The sequence below is a fragment of the Triturus cristatus genome, chromosome 4_1, assembly GCF_964204655.1.
Source record: "Triturus cristatus chromosome 4_1, aTriCri1.1, whole genome shotgun sequence".
NCBI classification, from domain to species: domain Eukaryota; kingdom Metazoa; phylum Chordata; class Amphibia; order Caudata; family Salamandridae; genus Triturus; species Triturus cristatus.
In genome coordinates, this window is record NC_140585.1 from 608,818,360 (window position 1) to 608,843,447 (window position 25,088).

Below are 25,088 nucleotides of genomic sequence, written 5' to 3' on the forward strand. Positions count from 1 at the left end.
GTGGGTTGGTTTGTTTTAGCCATGGTATTTCCTAGAGTTTATCCTATGAATGAATTGGATGATGAACATAGCTTGAGGAGATAGTTTTGGTCATGTGATTTTATATATATTAGGTGCCATTATTCCTTCTGAGGGTGTGGCAATGAATGATGTGAAAATGAGACATTTGTCTACAGTGGTAGATAGACTTGTAGTAGATACAGCAGGGCCATTTAAGTTAGTGAATGTGGAAATGGTAAATGTTAGGGCTCTGGTAATACAAAATTGTATTGCTTTAAATATTATTTTGGCAAAAGTGGGAAGAGTCTGCAAGGGTATAAAGGCTAAGATGTGTTTATGTTTATTCCTGACAATAGAGGAGGCATACTGATTCTTTTATTACTAATTTAACTAACCTCCTGCATGAGATTAAGGGCCTTATTTACAACAAATGACAGTGCAGTTTCACAAGCCATTTTGTTGCACCGAGCTGACCCCACCATGGTGCAAGGGTGCCTGTGTCACTGGGATGATTGTTTTTGTGCAGGAAGGGACACATTCCTGCATAAAAACAATTATTGATGGTGTTTTCCTCTTTCTATTCTGCAGCATGCATTGGAAGAGGAAAAAACGAGGAGAAATAAAAGTATTTCTCCTCATTGCACCTTCTTACACCTCCCCTGGGGAGGAATAGGATTCTGATGCATTCCCAGGTTTACGAAATGTTGTAAATCTGGGAATGCAGCGTAATCCATGGGTGATGCATGGGAATACCCCCAGCAACACCCATGGCACACCCCTTTTACGCAAAAGGATGCCTGAAAGTAGGCCATATTTACAAGGCCATGACATGAAATGCCACGCAGGGTGACTTTGCGTGGAATTAAAAATATGGGCCAGCTCACTGCACTGCCAATGAGTTAAAAAAAAGTGATGCACCTGTTGCACAAGGGGCTTGTAAATGAGCCCCATAGTCTTTTGAGGAATCTGGTTTATGGGAAAATGTTGATTCATGGTTTAGTGAATTAGAAAATAATTTTAGTAAGGTTCGAGAGTGGTTAGGTAATGCACAAGTGTTTTTCAGACTATAATGACTCCTGTAATAATCATAATGATTTGTGCAATTGTTCTATTTCTTTTGCTAACATTTTCTGAGCGTATGATTAGTCGATACAAAAACAAAGGAAAAGGTAAATGTATGTCGACAAAGAGAAAAAAAAATATAGGAATGGAACTGGAAAGTTTCAAGGCTCATATCTACAACCAGTAAAAGATAGTTGAGGAACATTCAAAGAAACCAAGGATGATGAAATCTGCGGAATGATGAGTGATTAATAAAGTTTAATAATGGGGTTTAGTGATTATTAGAAAATAATCAGTGAGTGGAGGTTGTTAAAACCTTTCCTTAAATGCCCAAATCTGGGTGACAAATTATTCTTGAATACTAATGATTTTTATATTGAATGTAGGGCCCGATATATAAAGCATTTGTTCGGTCAAAAATGGCCTGTATTGCAGAAGGGGGCCGTTTACGACAGAAAAAATGCTTTTTCAAGTGTACAAACACCAAACTGCAATTCTAGCAAATCGCAGTTTGGGTTTGCAGCCAAAAATAGAATTGCTTATTTGGAAGGGGCCTGTTCCTTCCTCGAATAGGGAACCAGAAATCCAGTAGCAAAACGTGTATTCTTTACCACCAACTCAAAGTGGATGTTCACTCTTTTTCAAATGGGAAGGCGTCCCCTTGGGACACCTTCTCCTTTGAGAATATTCAAAAAACCTTTTTTGCTTCAAACCACTGCCTATTCTTAAAAAGTAAAGATGAAATGTTTCATTCGTTTTTTTAAACATATACCATTTTTATTTAAGGAAAATGAACTACATTAAAAAAAGATTGCTTTATTTAAATCAATCACAGATATGGTGGTCTACTGACCCCAGGAGGCCACCATCCCTGTAATGGCAGTGGATCCTAGTGGGTCACAAATTGTGACCTACCTCATTTATATTCAATATTGAAGAGGTATATTTGAGACCCTCTGCGAATCTCTAATTAGGATATAAGAACCAGAAATAACTGGTACCAAATATTGATTCCCCCAAAATCGCTATTTGGTAATCTCTTTACTCCTACCAATCAATGTCCCCCTGTGTGTCTTCTCTCCCGAGAGATTTCGGAGCATGAGACACTGTGACGTAATTGGTTATTTTAATTTGGAGACCATGTATTTTTATTGAAACTTTTCATCATGTTCACAATGTAAATTTGTAAAGGATACTTCCGCTGGAAGTTCTGATGTAGGTTTGCTAGCATACACCAGCTGTTGCTGTGTAAGCTAATGGAAGATTTTCTCAGCCTTAGAAAGGGGTTAGTGCTATAATAGTTTCTATGAAAATTGTGATTCTGATTTGTCCAATGTATGTTTGCAGTTTTAGCTTATTGCCTAAGTGTAAAATGTTTATGAAAACCCCTGGTTTTGGGGCGGAATGTTGAGACTTTTCCTTTACCCCTAAACACACTGTTGGTGTTCCTTTTGAATCTGACAGTCAAAATGTGAAAACCTTTTGTTTATCTCACAGGACTCTGTCCAATGATTAATAGATGTCCAAATTTATTAGAGATCCTGTCTTTATGACTATTTGCTGCGTATCAGGATTTAGAATTATTCATGAATTCTGACTATGCATTTTGTAGTTGTACTTTCACAGCATTGCATTCCTATTCTCTGTTTTGCCTATTTTGAGATTTTATCATAAATCTTTTAAATTTTTATTCATACTCAAACTCAGTTACTGAGTGGACCCAATCATTTATTAAATGACTTTGCTATTTGCATGGCCTGATGTTAAAAAGGATGTTGACTCTTATTATCTAGATCAAGATTTGTGGAGTAGAGCTGCTGAATGTCAATTGTGGAGTGATCTAAATATTGTGGTGTTGGTAAATATTGGGGTTCAGCTCCCTCAAAAAAGGTAGCAGAGGATGGTTGCTTAAGAGCACTTCTGTATTATTCGCAATCACTATAATAGTCCCAAATTGTTACCGTGATTGAATTTTGAGACTTTAATTACATCTGGTGTTGCAAAGACTTTGGAGAAGAGATTTGCTGAGTACTTCTGAATGATCTGTAGTGTAATTATGACTAGGGGGAATTGATGTATTTAGTTGTATGTTGTTGTGCGTGCTTGAGGAATTGATTTCTGTTTCTGTTGTGAGCTGTTTGGTTATGCAATGACAATTGTGGGTTCTATTGGTGTAATTATCAGTCTTGTGCTGATGTATTAGTTATAATTGTAAACACCTTTGAAGACTATTTTAAGTTTTTTTGGTTGGTTTGGTTATTGGATTCATCGAAATCCAAGATTTCAAAATATACTAGTTTTACATGGCTTTAATTGTGGTGTGTAGAGCGAGGCTCCACTTACACATTGATGATGATTCTGAACTAATGAAATTTCCCTTTATAGGTTGTGTGTTTATTTTGAGTTGGTGAGTGCAAGGGAGCGAGCTCACTGACTAATGTGGATTACCGCTGGACGGGAATCTACCTAGTGTGAATTGTTGTTTATACATGCTTTTGTTTCTTATTTTAGTCAAACAGACAAGGGTTTGTTTAGTTAATTCATTTTAAAGAGGTTGTGCAATTGTTTTCTTGTTCACGAATTAGTCATGATGTGATTGGTTGGTCAGACAGAGAGTTGGGGTTGCTGATTTGTCAACACAAAGCAGTGCTCTGATTGGTTAGTTACTGACAAAGCTGCTCTGTGATAGGTTGACCTTTGACAGAGGCATGCTTTGATTGTTTGCTTGTCTCTAGGTTGTTTGCTATGGTTTTGAGTTGATTTTTGGAGTTTTTTAAAGTAGAAATAATGGGAAGTTTGTTCGAAAACCCTAAGGGTAGAATGGTACCTAGTGAGGGTCAGAAATTGCTACCCGATAGAATGCTAGCTTATGAAATGATGAAGGAGATTGGGTACTATATGTGTACCTGGATTTCAGAGTCAACAATATCCGAGACACTGTTTGCATCTCCCAAATGGGTTGCAAGGGACCTGTCTAATTTATATTTATGAGGCAAGTCACAGTTTGCGACCCATTGGTAATGGCCAGCACCCACAGGGATGGTGGCCTGCTGGAGATAGCAGACCACCATGTCCGTGACTGCTTTTAAATAAAGCATTTCTTTTTTTAATGAAATGCAGTCCGCTTTCCTTAAAGGAAAACAAAATGCTTTTCAAAAATAAAAAATAAAAGTTTTCTTTTCATTTTTTCAGAGCAGGCGGTGGTCCTTGGGACCACTGCCTACTCTGAATCGTTTTTGGCGCCCCCATTCTCAAAGGGTAAGGGGTCTCTTGGGATCCCTTCTTGTTTGCGCATGGCTTGCCACCAATTTGAAATTGGTGGTAAACTGAGAATGTTTTACGATTGTATTTACAGTTCCCACAGACCAGTGCGACTCGCTATGAGGAAGGGATGCCCTTGGCATGCCCCTTACTACTATGACTCGCAAACCCTACTTTGCGAGTCAGTGATAGTTTACTGACTCAAAAATAGAGTTTGTACATTTGAAAATGCATTTTCCCAGGGGCAAACGGCTCTTGGGCATTGGACATTGGACATTCTGACCCCAGATTTCTTAAGATAAACCATGTATGACATGAAGCCGATACTTGGACCTACTACACAGTTTGAGGCGTTTAATAAAAGAGATGGTGTGGTGACAGAGAAAGAGAGAAAGAAGGCAGAAAAGCAGGTAATTTATGCATTGGCTTGAGAGCAAAATGGATCTGCAGGAAAAGAGCTGAAGGAAGGCTATGATTGAATGTGTAAAGATATTCTCTGCTACAACTACTGAAAATAATGACAAAGGCAAGAAAAGAAAAACAAGCAGATGATTCTGATGATGATAAATTTATAAATGAGCTTTTACATTTTAGAACTCCTTCATACACATGCAAAAAGAACAATTGATCGACAGAATGCAGAACAATGTCATAAATTCTCCCCAGTACAGAGAGCTGGACCTAAATCCATCGTTTTTTTGCTCACCATGCCATTCCAGTTTGGACCCAGCCATATGCAAATCTGTCTTGACCCTGCACCCAATGGGAACAGTCCAGCCCGAACTGCCAGGCCAGGTCCTCCCTGGACTGGAAACAAGCATCCTAGGACCGGTTTCGGGCTTTCAGCCCTCATCAGCCAGGATAGCTTGACTCCAGTGGCATGGAGATCACAAGACCCACGTCTGGGCATACCCGTCCCACTCGGGGTGACAAATGCAAAAAGAACAATTGATGGACAGAATGCAGAACAATGTCATACATTCCCCCCAGTACAGAGATCTGGGCCTAAATCCATCGTTTTTTTGCTCACCATGCCATTCCAGTTTGGACCCAGCCATATGCAAATCAGTCTTGACCTTGCGCCCAATGGGAACAGTCCAGCTCGAACTGCCAGGCCAGGTCCTCCCTGGACTGGAAACAAGCATCCTAGGACTGGTTTCGGGCTTTCAGCCCTCATCAGCCAGGATAGCTTGACTCCAGTGGCATGGAGAGCACGGGACCCAGGTCTGGACATACCCGTCCCACTCGGGGTGACAAATACAAAAAGAACACTTAATGGACAATATGCAGAACAATGTCATACATTCTCCCCAGTACAGAGATCTGGGCCTAAATCCATCGTTTTTTTGCTCACCATGCCATTCCAGTTTGGACCCAGCCATATGCAAATCAGTCTTTACCCTGCGCCCAGTGGGAACAGTCCAGCCCGAACTGCCAGGCCAGGATCCTCGCTGGACTGGAAACAAGCATCCTAGGACCGGTTTCGGGCTTTCAGCTCTCATCAGCCAGGACAGCTGGGCTCCAGTGGCATGGAGAACACGGGACCCACGTCTGGGCATACCCGTCCCACTCAGGGTGACAAATGCAAAAAGAACAATTGATGGACAGAATGCAGAACAATGTCATACATTCTCCTCAGTACAGAGATCTGGGCCTAAATCCATCGTTTTTTTGCTCACCATGCCATTCCAGTTTGGACCCAGCCATATGCAAATCAGTCTTGACCCAGCGCCCAATGGGAACAGTCCAGCCCGAACTGCCAGGCCAGGTCCTCCCTGGACTGGAAACAAGCATCCTAGGACTGGTTTCGGGCTTTCAGCCCTCATCAGCCAGGATAGCTTGACTCCAGTGGCATGGAGAGCACGGGACCCAGGTCTGGACATACCCGTCCCACTCGGGGTGACAAATGCAAAAAGAACAATTTATGGACAATATGCAGAACAATGACATACATTCTCCCCACTACAGAGATCTGGGCCTAAATCCATCGTTTTTTTGCTCACCATGCCATTCCAGTTTGGACCCAGCCATATGCAAATCAGTCTTTACCCTGCGCCCAGTGGGAACAGTCCAGCCCGAAATGCCAGGCCAGGGTCAAGACTGATTTGCATATGGCTGGGTCCAAACTGGGGTGGAGTAATGGGCAAAAGAACGATGGATTTAACCCAGATCTTTTGACTGGGGGAGAATGTTTGCATTGTCAGCATTCCGTCCATCATTCGTTTGCTGAACACTTTTCGCCCTAAGTGGGATGGGTATGCCCAGACGTGGGTCCCTTGCTCACTGTGCCACTGGATTCAAGCTATCCTGGCTGAAGAAGGGTGACATACCCTGAAAACGGTCCCAGGATGATTGTTTCCGGTCCAGGTAGGACCTGGCCTGGCAGTTCGTTCTGGATTGTTCCCATAGGGCACAGGGTCAAGACTGATTTGCATATGGCTGGGTCCAAACTGGGGTGGCATAGTGGGCAAAAGAACAATGGATTTAACCCAGATCTTTTGACTGGGGGAGAATGTTTGCATTGTCAGCATTCCGTCCATCATTTGTTTGCTGTAACACTCCTTCATACACAGGCAGGGCAACAGGCACAACTCCTACTGCTATAAGACTATATACAGATACTGGGTGAGATAGTACAGTGATGCAAGCTCCTACTGAAGTGATACCAAGTACGCCAATAGAAGTTAGTGATGACGGCAGTACCTAGTATCTGAAATCCAGATTCAAGACACCACACCTGTAAAAGCAGTGGTAATTAAGGAGACTCCTAAAGAAATTAGCTTTGGCATTATAAAGATTGACTTTGGTGAGATACTTCAAGGCAATGTGAATTTGAAAAGGTGTTGACTTACAAAGCTGATGAAATTAGATATTTGATTAAAGAAGCAATCAGATGTGCAAATGAAGCATATGATAAAATAGAAGAATTGGCTGATGATTTAGAGGTTGACATTATAAAAATGAAAAAATGTGAAATGAAATTACAAAATGGATTTGACACATGACGAAATTAAGGAAATGGGCTTGATTACTTTAAGAGCCAATATTAAGGGACAGAAAAAAATCAAACAAAAGGGGCCAAAGGTAAGCTAGAAGAGTTGCGAGTGATTCAGGTGTTGGGACAGAGACAGTTTTGGAATTTTCCTCAGCGAGAGGTACATGAAGGTAATATTGTATATGTACCATTGACACAAGCTGATTTAAATGCATTTACACACAATTTTCCAATGTTTTGAGAGAATCCAGTAAAGTGGTATGATGAGATACATAAACTTACACACATTTCTTAGATGGTGTGGACAGATTTGAATTAATTATTTGAGAGTGTGGTTTCTTGAGATTTGTGGTTAGAGTTTAAGGCTGTAATTGGATGGCCGACACAAGAATCAGGTAGAATTTGTCCTAATAATGCACCTGTTCCAGAGGTAGAAGACAAATACAAGGATGTGAATGAATATTTGAAAAAATTAGGGGCATATATACAAGCTGGCGATAAAAAATTATCGCCGCTTTTGCGGCCGTTTTCGGCCGAAAAGCGGCGATAATTTTATCGCCTAATTAGCAAGGTCACGCTAACGCGTGAAACCTTGCTTTAGCGTGGGGATTCCAAACGCCCAGCTTTGCATCTCTAATGAGATGCAAAGCTGGGCGTTCCTGACCTAACATGACAGGAGAAATGTCGCTAAGCGACATTTCTCCTATCATCAAGCCCCACGCTATGAAGCATAGCGGCAGGAAAAGTAGCGATAACCCCTGTTATCGCTACTTTCCTTAAGCCTGCTTCAGGACTGACTTAGCCATGATATCCTATGGAAGGTGGATATCTTGGCTAAGTTTGTGAGTCCCTATCAGCAAGCTAACGCCACACTACGTGAGATTATAGCTGGGTTTCCAGCGATAATCTCACGTTAGGCAGTTAGCGTGAGGATTTTTATCGCTGAGGAGATAAGCGTTGCTAATAGCACGCTATCTCAGCGATAAAAATCCATGTTACCCGGCGATATTTTTCCTCACGCTAAGAGCGCTGAGCGGTAATTATCGCCGGGTGTTGCTGATATGCCCCTTAGTTCCTTAAAAGAAAATAAATTGGAGTAAAAGAGTGCATTCTTTTTACGATAGACTTATTCATATCTATAAGAAATACAGTGTAGGCAAAAATCTCAAAAAAGATGGGGTTAGTGGTTTTGTGTCCGCTTTTGTGAATGGATTGAGGCCAGAAATAAGGAATTACATTGAACAGAGTGGGTGATGCTCGAAAACAAAGGGTTTAGATGATATCTTGATGTTACCAAAAAATAATAGTGACTGTTTTGAGATGTAACAGAAAAAGCTTAAAGAAAAACTGACGATTGCCCAGACTAAGCAGTTTTAGAAAGGGTTTTGAATCAAATGGGTTCAAATATGAATTTAGGGCAAACTGGAATGAATGGAATGAATCAGATGCAAATGCATGGTGGCAGTAAGGTGGCAGTAGATGTAATTGTGTGAATATGAGTGTTGAAATGAAGAAAATGAATACAGTTTGTCACTTCTGCAGGAAGATTTGGCTCTGGAAAAGAAAATGTCATCAGAATCCCAACAGGGTTCAAGGCAATGGAGAACAAATACAGAGAAATCATATGATGTTACGAATATGCAATATTTTTATCACAATGTGTAGAGAAAGAAATTCTTTTCAATGCCAATAGCTACAGCTCCAGTGATGCAGCAAATCACAAATAATAATATGCCATATAGTGCAGGATACCTGTAGAAGCCATTGATTCTGAGTGATGAGATGGAATTAAGTAGCTTGCATTGGCAGTGCCTGAGGGAAGAGAAGGATTGCATACTTGGAGCAGTCCTATTCATAGACCAAAGTGGCCCCTATATTGACACCGAAGTAAATAGTGTCCCGCTTTATTTTTGATCGATGCTGGGTCTACCCATTCTGCAGTTCATTCTGCGGAAGTCCCAAACTTACCCCTCCTAGTTGTAGGGATCAATAATAAACAAATGGTAATCAACCTACAGCAGATGTCCCAGTTATAATTGGCAGATGGATAAGAGGCACCAATTTACTTTGTATGGTTCAAGTCCTGTGTCATTTTTGGGAAGGGACTTGCTTTGCTTAATGAATTGTGTGGTTTATTATACACTGGCGTGTGTTGTAATTGAGGTACAAGATAGATTCTATGTTCAAAATAAATTAATCAGATTTGAGAGTTGAGTTGTTACCAGTCTTAAAAGACCTGCCTCTGGATTTAAGATATACTGCCTGAGATGAGGTATGGGATTTTTCTGGAAAAGAGATTTGATTCATCAAAAGAGCAAAGGCAGTCAAAATAAAGATTAATCCTGATCTAATATTTCCTAGAACCAGACAATACAGACTTAGAAAAGAAGCAGAAGGAATGATTCCTCTGGAAGTATTTGGTTGCCTTTGTAACTCTCCTGTGACAGGAATTAAGAAGTCGAATGGCAAGAGGAGAATCATGCAGGATCTCCTCTAGATTAATAAGATTTTAGTTCTATGTTGTCAAGTGGTACTGAACCTAGCAGTGCTTTTGTTTAAGATTCCATCTGAAGCATAATAGTATACAGTCATTGACTTATGCCAAGCGTTATTCACATTTCCTTTTCATGAGGAATCGCAGTTCTTTTTCGAGTTCCAATGTTTTAATATAGTTCTCCATGGTATAGAATCTGACAAGGGTATATGGAAAGTCCTTTGACTTTTAGCCAAAACCTGAAGAAATATCTGGAGGGTTTGAAGTTGTCATGTAATTCAGTCTTGGTGCAATATATTGATGATCTGGTGTAAGCTTGATACAATTGCATGGCTGAATCATCTAGCTGAAAATAGACATAAGGCTTTCCCCAACTATAATGCATTATTGTAAAAAGGAAGTCATCTATCTTGGACACCATATAGAAAAAAGTGTGCAGAAAGTCTAAAAAGAAAATGTTACTGCAATTATGAAGTACAGTGGACCACCCAGAGGGCGTTCAGATGTTTCGTGAAATTGTTGGGGACTGTCATCAGTGAATTCCAAACTTTTCCTTGATTGCAAAGCCTTTAGTAAGGTTGACATGCTGTGATGTCCAAGATCCGATGCCATTTGACAGTGAATGCATTGATGCATTTAAAAAACTGAAAGAGAGTTAGTGTCATGCACCCGCACTTTGGATGCCTAATTATAAGTTGACGTTTTTTCTGGTCTATCTGGACAGAAATGGTTGTACACTTTTGATTCTTACAGAAAAACATGGAGGTTTGAAGTTTTCAGTGACATATCTTTCTGCTGTATTTGATTCAGTCGAGAAAAAGAGCTGCAAGTCTTCCAGTTTGTTTGAAATAGTTTGCAGCTGTTTCCATTGCTAATGAACAAAGTAAAGGGACTGTTAAGGGTCATACTTTAATTGTATATGTCCCACATTTAGTCGAAGTCCTTTTGACAAGGACAAGAACCCAGCATATAACGAACAGTAGACAGAATCGTTATGAGCAAATCATTTTTACAGCCGAAAGTATCTCTATTAAGTGATAAAGGGCCAGATGTACGACCCTAAATTGCATGCGCAAAGAGGTTTGCGACTCGTTTGCACATGCAAAATGGCCCTGTGCCATGTACAAATCCTAAATAGCGAGTCACAATTTATTTGCGACTCGCAATTTGCGACCCCATTAGGAATCGCAAGCAGTGTTCAACACACTGTTGTACATGGCATTTTGAGCCTCGCAAATTGTGACTCGCTAATGAGTCGCAAATTGGAAGGCGCAATTTTGCGCGTCGTATCTCTGGCCCGTAATGTTTTGAATCCAGCAACACTTTTTCCTATTTCAGACAAGCATTGTGCAGACAGGGAAAAGATGTAATTTATGACAAACCAGATCATGATTGTTTGAAAGTGACTGAGTTATGTACATGTTAGACCTGTCAGCCTTTGGGTGGTCTTCCCCCAAACTTTTGCCTGTTTGCCTCACTTTTTGCTGATCTGTTTTTGTTGGTCTTAGGACTCTGGGCACTTTACCACTGCTAACCAGTGCTAAAGTGCATTTGCTCACGCCCCTAAAACATGGTAATATGTCGACTTGGAATTTATAACCGCTTCCTAAACCTTAAACTCCCCTTTTATTACACGTAGGTCACCCCTAAGGCTGGCCCTAGGTAGCCCATAGTGTAGGATGCTGCGTAAGTAAAAGGTGGAACATATACTTTCTAGTTTTCACTCCTTTGAGGCCCACCCTTCACATAGGGTTAACATTGGGGTTTCATTAATACATTTATTAAGTGTAATTCCTGATTGAGAAGGAGTGGAACTATCATGCTTGGTACCTATGGACTTATAATAACAAATCCTCTTTAATGGTAAAGTATAATTTATGATTAGAACTTTAAATAGAAGAGGTACAATCGGTAGTGAAAGAACTTCCGTCAGGGAAAGCTTTCGGCCCAGACGGATTACCCGGGGAATTTTTTAAAGCTTTTTTTCCTGCTTTTTCTGATATTTTTTTTACAACTTCTTAATTCCATGCTCACTGGAGCCTCCATCCCAGACTCGTTTCGCGAGGGCACTGTGGTTAGCTTTCTGAAGAAGGGGAAGGATGCTAGGGATCCTAATTCATATCGTCCCATTACCCTTTTAAACTCGGACTATAAGATTGTTACTAAATTACTCGCTATTCGATTTAATCATATTGCCTCGGATCTGATTCATGAAGATCAAAATGGGTTTATTGCTGGCAGACAATTGATGACTAATACCCATTATCTTTCGGAAGCCCTGGATTACTTTCACACACTGAGGATCCCAGCTTTAATTATGTTATTTGATGCGGAAAAAGCTTTTGATTTGGTGGTCTGGGAGACACTTTTTATTATTTTGCAATATTTTCATATTCCATTAATTATTATTAATTTTATTCGTAATCTTTACACGGGTGCCAAAGCAAATCTTATTATTAATTCACTAACAGTAGGATCATTGTTAGTTAATCGGGGTACACGCCAGGGCTGCCCCTCATCACCGATTCTTTTTGCTTTTGTTATCGAACCCCTTGCAATCGCAATTCGGCAGTGTGTGGAGATTTCGCCCCCGATTCCATTAATGTCAAAGATAAAACTATACGCTGATGATATTATGCTTCTTATTAAATCCGATTTGCAGTCACAAGTTCGTGTATTTCAGCTTTTTGAGGAATTTGAGACTTTCGGGGGCTATTGTATTAACAAAACGAAGACAGAAATATTGGTCTGTGGCAATCATAAACCTGAATTACATCCGGATTTAAGGGGCTGTATCAATAATAAACCCAAAAGATATTTCGTTTTATTTTTCACAGCTTCAGTTAAAGATCTCTATAGTCTTAATTTTGATCCCCTCCTTCGGAAAGTTGGCTCAATGCTCACTCGCTGGAATAAATTACCATTATCAATCTTGGGCCGAGTTGCTTTGATTAAAATGTCAATTTTACCGTTGTTCAATTTCTTGTTTTCAACGATTCCCTGCTTTCTTCCAGGTATTTGTTTTACTAAAATCGAATCTATATTTTTGCGCTTTTTGTGGGCACATAAAACGCCTCGTATTGCGCTGAATATTCTCTATGAGGAATTAGATAATGGAGGCCTCGCACTACTGAATATTAGAGATTATTATAATGCTTACTTCGCTCAGTATCTGACTCGATTTAAATCTCCAATATCAAACTCTAACGTATTTATTAGTTTTTTCTTTGAGTCAAATTTCTCCCCCCCCTTCAAGTTCCTAAATCTCCCAAATTGGTTAGGTATAAAATAATTGCCTGGTTTTATAGGAAGCGTACGGCTATGCTTAGAAGATATTCTCTTTCTCTGTTTAAATCTTCCTCTTTATTGATTAATTTATTCTCATTTTATGGGCAGGTGTTTGGCTCTGATTTAATGGGTCATTTGACAAATGCTGGATTTAGCAAAGTGGGTGATTTTTTGCAACATACAAGGTGGATAACTCCGCCGGAGATGCGATTATTAATTTCAAGAATTTTTTTTTAGGCGGGTCTTACACTTACATTTATCAATTCCTGCAGCAACATGCTCCCACATCGTTTACTCAGATTTCTTCTCTCAACAATGATCTTTTTTTTAATAATACTTTGATAAGGAAACCCGGAGAGTGGAAGCGTTGCCTCGCTCAGTCCAGACAAAGGGATCTGGGCGCTAAAGTCGTAAAAAAATGGTGGGAACAAGAAAATCATGTTTTGACATTGTCTACGTGGCGAACCATTAATAAGTTTAATTTTTCCACATTACGGGGAGCTAACTGGCGCAGAATGTTATTTTTTGGAAAATGGCTTTTGTATCGTGCTCCGGCGGCAATAGCCAAAATGTATAGCAATCATCTCTCGAATTGTTTCCGATGCTTAAACTTCGCCCCTGCTAATTGGACTCATGTAATAGCTGATTGTTGTATGGTAAAAGCATTCTGGGATGACATTTTTGTTTTTTTAAGCTCTAATTCTCATATTCAGATATCTTCAAATGTCAACTTGATGCTCTATGGCTTCGATCCGCACCTCAATTTATCTGAATCATTCGCTAAATTAGTTTATATTTGCATGGCAGTTGCCAGATGGTTGTTACTTCAAAACTGGCGTACAAATCATACTTCACCATGTATGAATGGTTATTTAAAATGCGTAGAGTAAAAATAAGTGAGCGAAGCTATGCTTTGAGGATTGGGGGGGAAGAATATTTGAAAAAATGTGGGGGGCGTTTTTTGATTAATTCGTAAAAATCTTTTTGAAAGCGGGGTATGCTCTATGAGAAAGCATTTAATGGTTTGTTTTTTGTATTTTGCATATGTATGACACCATTCAATTTCAATAAAAAAATATAAAAAATAAAAAAAAAAGAACTTTAAATAATGCCACTTTTAGAAAGTTGACATTTTTTTGCTCTGTGTGCCTGCTTCCTGTCTCCAATATACATCTGGGTTAGGTGACAGCTGGTCTTTATGCATTCCCTTCAGACTGTCAGACACAAAGGGAGCTTATCTGTGCAATATGGACCATTCACATCCTGATGGGCTATTAACATCCTGATGAGTCGTCCTGGGCAGGATGGGGGCCATTAACATCCTGATGGGTCATCCTGGGCAGTATGGGACTTCAAAGCCCCTCTTTGAAGTCACCCATGGTTCAAAGGCACCACTGGGTATAAGAACTGGACATCTAACCCCACCAACTCAGTACACTTCTTGACTTGAGGATACTCTGCCAGAAAGAAGGACTGGTGTGCTGCTGAAAGATTGCCATTCTACTGGGCTGCTGCTCAGGAAGACCTGCATTTCTGCTCTGCTGATCTGCCTGCAGCCTGGTTCCCGCCCTGCCTGGGTGAGAAGGACCGGACCTACACCACTTGAAGCCAGAGTGACCCCATGGGTTTGTCTGCTTGCCTACTAATATATATATATATAGTAAGCTACACTAATGACAATGTCAAAAGTGAATTTCGATTCATTATAGATTATAACGACCAACATAAAGAACTACGTAACATTATAATGAGCAACTGGCCTTTAATTCTAAATGACCCAGTCCTAGGACAGTTCATGCCCAAAAAAGTGTCCATCACATACAAGAGAGGAACGTCTATGAGAGATAAACTTGTTTCAACGACTCCTGAAGTAATCGAAACTTGCAGTTGGCTTAAAACCCATTATGGTTTCTACAGATGTAAAACATGCAAGGCATGCCAGTTGGGCATAAACAGAATTTCATATACAACACCCTTTAGTAAGGAGGAAATCAAAATAAGAAAACTACTCACATGCAAGACAGAATATGTAATATATGTTTTAATATGTCCCTGTGGGCTACAATATATTGGCAGCACTAAGCTACAAGCTCACAAACGGATTTTACAGCATATAAGAGCAATTAACAACCACGACAATACATACCCTGTAGCTAGACATTTCCGTGAATATCACAATTCAAGAAGTCAAGATTTAAAATTCTTCCTAATAGACTGTGTACCCCCAAGTAGACGTGGAGGAAACAGGGAGGTTAAGCTGAGAAAATTGGAAACACAATATATTCTGAACCTCGACACGAAGACTCCAGGGGGTCTTAATATCACGGAGGATCTATACACCTGCATATGAATTACTCTTTACACATCTAGCATGTTTTCTTAAAAATTCAATAATATTTTAAGAACTGTATATATATGATTTTTATGAAGAATTTTAGGAAATGATAAATATATCTCTCTTATGTGTATGTGTATTTATATATGTATTTATATATTTCTTTATTTATATATTTATATATATATATGTATATTTATTTTAGCACTAGTTTGCACCACATGTTTGAGATGTATGCTCAGTTTCAAAAAATATCCCAAGTTTGGCCAAACCTACACTAGAAACCGTACATTTCCAACGACTATATATACTTGAAACTAATTAGACAGACAAGAAACAACAACTCATAAAGAATACATAAATAAATGGCAATAGTTATTAACATCAGCCTCGCACAAAAAAGGAAAAATATCCAGTGTAAACATTTATCAAACAATATATATTTTTTTTGCACAGTTAATTTTAGCACTTGTACTTTGCACAACTAAAGCATTATTTGCACATTGATGAATTCAGGTTTTCATTTCCAACATGCCAGTACCACCTGATATTACGATTATCAATATACACATTTAAGTATGATGATAAGGATCATAGAAATTGCATTTAAGCATGTATTTATTTGGATCATATTGTGTCGTAATACATTAGGACTTTTGAACGTTGAAAAACTAGAAATAATGGTACTATTTCTCCTACATTTACGCATTTATGCAAGGTATTATTATTATGAGATTTGTTCGTAAAGCATATAAATGTATTTACAAAACCTACGGAGGATACCTCTTCTATGTCTATAATCATGTGCAAAGTACCAGACCAATCACTGAACACAACGTTACTTTACAAATGCATTAGCCGTAAAAAACGTTACCATGTGAGCAAGACTCGAAGGAGTTGAAACGCGTTATGGCGGCATCGAAATAAACACGAAAATATGGCACCAAGTCTATGGTCCATGTCCGTGTGTTGCTGTGAAAGCTGAGACGCTGAGGATTCGCTAATATGGGCAATCTGAACACTCAGTGGTACACGAAAGCAGGCGCATGATACTCAGAACGCTGTCGAGTGCCTTCCCGCTGCGCAAGGGCAATTGGTTTGAAAAATTTCTACACGGCGTCCGTCCGTGGGGAGGTGCACCATCACCAGGTGGGAGAAAATCACTCAACCATTTGGTAGAGGCTGCCGCTTTGAACCTTCATCGCTGGATCAGCACAGCATTCATATGCTAATTAGCCTGCTCGACTCAACCACTACCTACTAAGGAATAATATTAATTAATTACACAAGGTAACCTGCACTTACTTCAAGGACACAATGCCTCGCCTTCAGGACTCAATGTCCCAGTATGCATTAATGACTTGCACTTAGCACACGCCCACTAAGGGGCGGTTGTACTTACCAAATAAAAATGGCAGTGAACATCACGAAAGCGAGTTGCAGTTTCCCTGTTGCCGCCCCTGATGAAGAGGTCTTTACCTTGAAACGCGTTGGGCAATCTGAACACTCAGCGGTACACGAAAGCAGGCGCATGATACTCAGAACGCTGTTGAGTGCCTTCCCGCTGCGCAAGGGCAATTGGTTTGAAAAATTTCTACACGGCGTCCGTCCGTGGGGAGGTGCACCATCACCAGGTGGGAGAAAATCACTCAACCATTTGGTAGAGGCTGCCGCTTTGAACCTTCATCGCTGGATCAGCACAGCATTCATATGCTAATTAGCCTGCTCGACTCAACCGCTACCTACTAAGGAATAATATTAATTAATTACACAAGGTAACCTGCACTTACTTCAAGGACACAATGCCTCGCCTTCAGGACTCAATGTCCTAGTATGCATTAATGACTTGCACTTAGCACACGCCCACTAAGGGGCGGTTGTACTTACCAAATAAAAATGGCAGTGAACATCACGAAAGCGAGTTGCAGTTTCCCTGTTGCCGCCCCTGATGAAGAGGTCTTTACCTTGAAACGCGTTGGGCAATCTGAACACTCAGCGGTACACGAAAGCAGGCGCATGATACTCAGAACGCTGTCGAGTGCCTTCCCGCTGCGCAAGGGCAATTGGTTTGAAAAATTTCTACACGGCGTCCGTCCGTGGGGAGGTGCACCATCACCAGGTGGGAGAAAATCACTCAACCATTTGGTAGAGGCTGCCACTTTGAACCTTCATCGCTGGATCAGCACAGCATTCATATGCTAATTAGCCTGCTCGACTCAACCGCTACCTACTAAGGAATAATATTAATTAATTACACAAGGTAACCTGCACTTACTTCAAGGACACAATGCCTCGCCTTCAGGACTCAATGTCCCAGTATGCATTAATGACTTGCACTTAGCACACGCCCACTAAGGGGCGGTTGTACTTACCAAATAAAAATGGCAGTGAACATCACGAAAGCGAGTTGCAGTTTCCCTGTTGCCGCCCCTGATGAAGAGGTCTTTACCTTGAAACGCGTTGGGCAATCTGAACACTCAGCGGTACACGAAAGCAGGCGCATGATACTCAGAACGCTGTCGAGTGCCTTCCCGCTGCGCAAGGGCAATTGGTTTGAAAAATTTCTACACGGCGTCCGTCCGTGGGGAGGTGCACCATCACCAGGTGGGATAAAATCACTCAACCATTTGGTAGAGGCTGCCGCTTTGAACCTTCATCGCTGGATCAGCACAGCATTCATATGCTAATTAGCCTGCTCGACTCAACCGCTACCTACTAAGGAATAATATTAATTAATTACACAAGGTAACCTGCACTTACTTCAAGGACACAATGCCTCGCCTTCAGGACTCAATGTCCCAGTATGCATTAATGACTTGCACTTAGCACACGCCCACTAAGGGGCGGTTGTACTTACCAAATAAAAATGGCAGTGAACATCACGAAAGCGAGTTGCAGTTTCCCTGTTGCCGCCCCTGATGAAGAGGTCTTTACCTTGAAACGCGTGGGGCAATCTGAACACTCAGCGGTACACGAAAGCAGGCGCATGATACTCAGAACGCTGTCGAGTGCCTTCCCGCTGCGCAAGGGCAATTGGTTTGAAAAATTTCTACACGGCGTCCGTCCGTGGGGAGGTGCACCATCACCAGGTGGGAGAAAATCACTCAACCATTTGGTAGAGGCTGCCGCTTTGAACCTTCATCGCTGGATCAGCACAGCATTCATATGCTAATTAGCCTGCTCGACTCAACCGCTACCTACTAAGGAATAATATTAATTAATTACACAAGGTAACCTGCACTTACTTCAAGGACACAAAGCCTCGCCTTCAGGACTCAATGTCCCAGTATGCATTAATGACTTGCACTTAGCACACGCCCACTAAGGGGCGGTTGTACTTACCAAATAAAAATGGCAGTGAACATCACGAAAGCGAGTTGCAGTTTCCCTGTTGCCGCCCCTGATGAAGAGGTCTTTACCTTGAAACGCGTTGGGCAATCTGAACACTCAGCGGTACACGAAAGCAGGCGCATGATACTCAGAACGCTGTAGAGTGCCTTCCCGCTGCGCAAGGGCAATTGGTTTGAAAAATATATATATATATATATATATATTTTCAAAGAAAGGTTTTCCGCTGAACGCCGCACGCCTGCCCATTCGCGTCGGTGCCTGCCGTGGTAGCGGCAACCACAAGAATAAGTAAAGTTCAATCCACAGGTAGGAAAGAGGCGGCACACCGTCCTGGTGTTAAAGGTAGTTTTAATCGCTCACAAAAAACAACAACGCGTTTCAGCCGTAGAACGGCCTTTGTCAAGTTGTTTGTTTGTTCCACCATGCCGATTTTAAAGCAATACACATAATTATGGACATAGAAAAAATACATCGTACATCTCGTAAATAATTCATTAGTTCAAAAATGAAATAATAACTGATAACATCAAATCGTGAATTGCAGAGATTACAAAATGAAATTCAGGGAAAACCGAAAACAGAAAACAGTTAATGTTATAATAGTTTCTATGAAAATTGTGATTCTGATTTGTCCAATGTATGTTACCACTAGTCAGCACATGCTGACTTTGCAGTTTTAGCTTATTGCCTAAGTGTAAAATGTTTATGAAAACCCCTGGTTTTGGGGCGGAATGTTGAGACTTTTCCTTTACCCCTAAACACACTGTTGGTGTTCCTTTTGAATCTGACAGTCAAAATGTGAAAACCTTTTGTTTATCTCACAGGACTCTGTCCAATGATTAATAGATGTCCAAATTTATTAGAGATTCTGTCTTTATGACTATTTGCTGCGTATCAGGATTTAGAATTATTCATGAATTCTGACTATGCATTTTGTAGTTGTACTTTCACAGCATTGCATTCCTATTCTCTGTTTTTCCTATTTTGAGATTTTATCATAAATCTTTTAAATTTTTATTCATACTCAAACTCAGTTACTGAGTGGACCCAATCATTTATTAAATGACTTTGCTATTTGCATGGCCTGATGTTAAAAAGGATGTTGACTCTTATTATCTAGATCAAGATTTGTGGAGTAGAGCTGCTGAATGTCAATTGTGGAGTGATCTAAATATTGTGGTGTTGGTAAATATTGGGGTTCAGCTCCCTCAAAAAAGGTAGCAGAGGATGGTTGCTTAAGAGCACTTCTGTATTATTCGCAATCACTATAATAGTCCCAAATTGTTACCGTGATTGAATTTTGAGACTTTAATTACATCTGGTGTTGCAAAGACTTTGGAGAAGAGATTTGCTGAGTACTTCTGAATGATCTGTAGTGTAATTATGACTAGGGGGAATTGATGTATTTAGTTGTATGTTGTTGTGCGTGCTTGAGGAATTGATTTCTGTTTCTGTGGTGAGCTGTTTGGTTATGCAATGACAATTGTGGGTTCTATTGGTGTAATTATCAGTCTTGTGCTGATGTATTAGTTATAATTGTAAACACCTTTGAAGACTATTTTAAGTTTTTTTGGTTGGTTTGGTTATTGGATTCATCGAAATCCAAGATTTCAAAATATACTAGTTTTACTTGGCTTTAATTGTGGTGTGTAGAGCGAGGCTCCACTTACACATTGATGATGATTCTGAACTAATGAAATTTCCCTTTATAGGTTGTGTGTTTATTTTGAGTTGGTGAGTGCAAGGGAGCGAGCTCACTGACTAATGTGGATTACCGCTGGACGGGAATCTACCTAGTGTGAATTGTTGTTTATACATGCTTTTGTTTCTTATTTTAGTCAAACAGACAAGGGTTTGTTTAGTTAATTCATTTTAAAGAGGTTGTGCAATTGTTTTCTTGTTCACGAATTAGTCATGATGTGATTGGTTGGTCAGACAGAGAGTTGGGGTTGCTGATTTGTCAACACAAAGCAGTGCTCTGATTGGTTAGTTACTGACAAAGCTGCTCTGTGATAGGTTGACCTTTGACAGAGGCATGCTTTGATTGTTTGCTTGTCTCTAGGTTGTTTGTTATGGTTTTGAGTTGATTTTTTGAGTTTTTTAAAGTAGAAATAATGGGAAGTTTGTTCGAAAACCCTAAGGGTAGAATGGTACCTAGTGAGGGTCAGAAATTGCTACCCGATAGAATGCTAGCTTATGAAATGATGAGGGAGATTGGGTACTATATGTGTACCTGGATTTCAGAGTCAACAATATCCGAGACACTGTTTGCATCTCCCAAATGGGTTGCAAGGGACCTGTCTAATTTATATTTATGAGGCAAGTCACAGTTTGCGACCCATTGGTAATGGCCAGCACCCACAGGGATGGTGGCCTGCTGGAGATAGCAGACCACCATGTCCGTGACTGCTTTTAAATAAAGCATTTCTTTTTTTAATGAAATGCAGTCCGCTTTCCTTAAAGGAAAACAAAATGCTTTTCAAAAATAAAAAAGAAAAGTTTTCTTTTCATTTTTTCAGAGCAGGCGGTGGTCCTTGGGACCACTGCCTACTCTGAATCGTTTTTGGCGCCCCCATTCTCAAAGGGTAAGGGGTCTCTTGGGATCCCTTCTTGTTTGCGCATGGCTTGCCACCAATTTGAAATTGGTGGTAAACTGAGAATGTTTTACGATTGTATTTACAGTTCCCACAGACCAGTGCGACTCGCTATGAGGAAGGGATGCCCTTGGCATGCCCCTTACTACTATGACTCGCAAACCCTACTTTGCGAGTCAGTGATAGTTTACTGACTCAAAAATAGAGTTTGTACATTTGAAAATGCATTTTCCCAGGTGCAAACGGCTCTTGGGCATTGGACATTGGACATTCTGACCCCAGATTTCTTAAGATAAACCATGTATGACATGAAGCCGATACTTGGACCTACTACACAGTTTGAGGCGCTTAATAAAAGAGATGGTGTGGTGACAGAGAAAGAGAGAAAGAAGGCAGAAAAGCAGGAATTTATGCATTGGCTTGAGAGCAAAATGGATCTGCAGGAAAAGAGCTGAAGGAAGGATATGATTGAATGTGTAAAGATATTCTCTGCTACAACTACTGAAAATAATGACAAAGGCAAGAAAAGAAAAACAAGCAGATGATTCTGATGATGATAAATTTATAAATGAGCTTTTACATTTTAGAACTCCTTCATACACATGCAAAAAGAACAATTGATCGACAGAATGCAGAACAATGTCATAAATTCTCCCCAGTACAGAGAGCTGGACCTAAATCCATCGTTTTTTTGCTCACCATGCCATTCCAGTTTGGACCCAGCCATATGCAAATCTGTCTTGACCCTGCGCCCAATGGGAACAGTCCAGCCCGAACTGCCAGGCCAGGTCCTCCCTGGACTGGAAACAAGCATCCTAGGACCGGTTTCGGGCTTTCAGCCCTCATCAGCCAGGATAGCTTGACTCCAGTGGCATGGAGATCACAAGACCCACGTCTGGGCATACCCGTCCCACTCGGGGTGACAAATGCAAAAAGAACAATTGATGGACAGAATGCAGAACAATGTCATACATTCTCCCCAGTACAGAGATCTGGGCCTAAATCCATCGTTTTTTTGCTCACCATGCCATTCCAGTTTGGACCCAGCCATATGCAAATCAGTCTTGACCTTGCGCCCAATGGGAACAGTCCAGCTCGAACTGCCAGGCCAGGTCCTCCCTGGACTGGAAACAAGCATCCTAGGACTGGTTTCGGGCTTTCAGCCCTCATCAGCCAGGATAGCTTGACTCCAGTGGCATGGAGAGCACGGGACCCAGGTCTGGACATACCCGTCCCACTCGGGGTGACAAATACAAAAAGAACACTTAATGGACAATATGCAGAACAATGTCATACATTCTCCCCAGTACAGAGATCTGGGCCTAAATCCATCATTTTTTTGCTCACCATGCCATTCCAGTTTGGACCCAGCCATATGCAAATCAGTCTTTACCCTGCGCCCAGTGGGAACAGTCCAGCCCGAACTGCCAGGCCAGGATCCTCGCTGGACTGGAAACAAGCATCCTAGGACCGGTTTCGGGCTTTCAGCTCTCATCAGCCAGGATAGCTGGGCTCCAGTGGCATGGAGAACACGGGACCCACGTCTGGGCATACCCGTCCCACTCAGGGTGACAAATGCAAAAAGAACAATTGATGGACAGAATGCAGAACAATGTCATACATTCTCCTCAGTACAGAGATCTGGGCCTAAATCCATCGTTTTTTTGCTCACCATGCCATTCCAGTTTGGACCCAGCCATATGCAAATCAGTCTTGACCCAGCGCCCAATGGGAACAGTCCAGCCCGAACTGCCAGGCCAGGTCCTCCCTGGACTGGAAACAAGCATCCTAGGACTGGTTTCGGGCTTTCAGCCCTCATCAGCCAGGATAGCTTGACTCCAGTGGCATGGAGAGCACGGGACCCAGGTCTGGACATACCCGTCCCACTCGGGGTGACAAATGCAAAAAGAACAATTAATGGACAATATGCAGAACAATGTCATACATTCTCCCCACTACAGAGATCTGGGCCTAAATCCATCGTTTTTTTGCTCACCATGCCATTCCAGTTTGGACCCAGCCATATGCAAATCAGTCTTTACCCTGCGCCCAGTGGGAACAGTCCAGCCCGAAATGCCAGGCCAGGATCCTCGCTGGACTGGAAACAAGCAAGCATCCTAGGACCGGTTTCGGGCTTTCAGCTCTCATCAGCCAGGATAGCTAGGCTCCAGTGGCATGGAGAACACAGGACCCACGTCTGGGCATACCCGTCCCACTCGGGGGTGACAAATGCAAAAAGAACAATTGATGGACAGAATGCAGAACAATGTCATACATTCTCCCCAGTACAGAGATCTGGGCCTAAAACCCAAAACATGTCCCAGCATTCTTGTTTCCAGTCCAGGGAGGACCTGGTCTGGCAGTTTGGGCTGGACTGTTCCCATGGGCACAGGGTCAAGACTGATTTGCATATGGCTGGGTCCAAACTGGGGTGGCGTAATGGGCAAAAGAACGATGGATTTAACCCAGATCTTTTGACTGGGGGAGAATGTTTGCATTGTCAGCATTCCGTCCATCATTCGTTTGCTGAACACTTTTCGCCCTAAGTGGGATGGGTATGCCCAGACGTGGGTCCCTTGCTCACTGTGCCACAGGATTCAAGCTATCCTGGCTGAAGAAGGGTGACATACCCTGAAAACGGTCCCAGGATGATTGTTTCCGGTCCAGGTAGGACCTGGCCTGGCAGTTCGTTCTGGATTGTTCCCATAGGGCACAGGGTCAAGACTGATTTGCATATGGCTGGGTCCAAACTGGGGTGGCATAGTGGGCAAAAGAACAATGGATTTAACCCAGATCTTTTGACTGGGGGAGAATGTTTGCATTGTCAGCATTCCGTCCATCATTTGTTTGCTGTAACACTCCTTCATACACAGGCAGGGCAACAGGCACAACTCCTACTGCTATAAGACTATATACAGATACTGGGTGAGATAGTACAGTGATGCAAGCTCCTACTGAAGTGATACCAAGTACGCCAATAGAAGTTAGTGATGACGGCAGTACCTAGTATCTGAAATCCAGATTCAAGACACCACACCTGTAAAAGCAGTGGTAATTAAGGAGACTCCTAAAGAAATTAGCTTTAGCATTTTAAAGATTGACTTTGGTGAGATACTTCAAGGCAATGTGAATTTGAAAAGGTGTTGACTTACAAAGCTGATGAAATTAGATATTTGATTAAAGAAGCAATCAGATGTGAAAATGAAGCATATGATAAAATAGAAGAATTGGCTGATGATTTAGAGGTTGACATTATAAAAATGAAAAAATGTGAAATGAAATTACAAAATGGATTTGACACATGACGAAATTAAGGAAATGGGCTTGATTACTTTAAGAGCCAATATTAAGGGACAGAAAAAAATCAAACAAAAGGGGCCAAAGGTAAGCTAGAAGAGTTGCGAGTGATTCAGGTGTTGGGACAGAGACAGTTTTGGAATTTTCCTCAGGGAGAGGTACATGAAGGTAATATTGTATATGTACCATTGACACAAGCTGATTTAAATGCATTTACACACAATTTTCCAATGTTTTGAGAGAATCCAGTAAAGTGGTATGATGAGATACATAAACTTACACACATTTCTTAGATGGTGTGGACAGATTTGAATTAATTATTTGAGAGTGTGGTTTCTTGAGATTTGTGGTGAGAGTTTAAGGCTGTAATTGGATGGCCGACACAAGAATCAGGTAGAATTTGTCCTAATA

The 25,088-nt window shown here is 41.2% G+C and overlaps 1 protein-coding gene across 1 annotated transcript in view; it reads left to right on the forward strand.

Annotated features, from left to right (window-relative positions):
- The first annotated feature begins 4,628 nt into the window (after window positions 1-4,628).
- LOC146855282 (uncharacterized) overlaps window positions 4,629-25,088 on the forward strand; it is a 401,924-nt gene continuing 381,464 nt past the window's right edge. Inside the window, exon 1 of the mRNA XM_085651108.1 lies at window positions 4,629-4,733. Coding sequence (XP_085507234.1) covers window positions 4,629-4,733 — 105 coding nt within the window. The remainder of the gene's footprint in view (window positions 4,734-25,088) is intronic.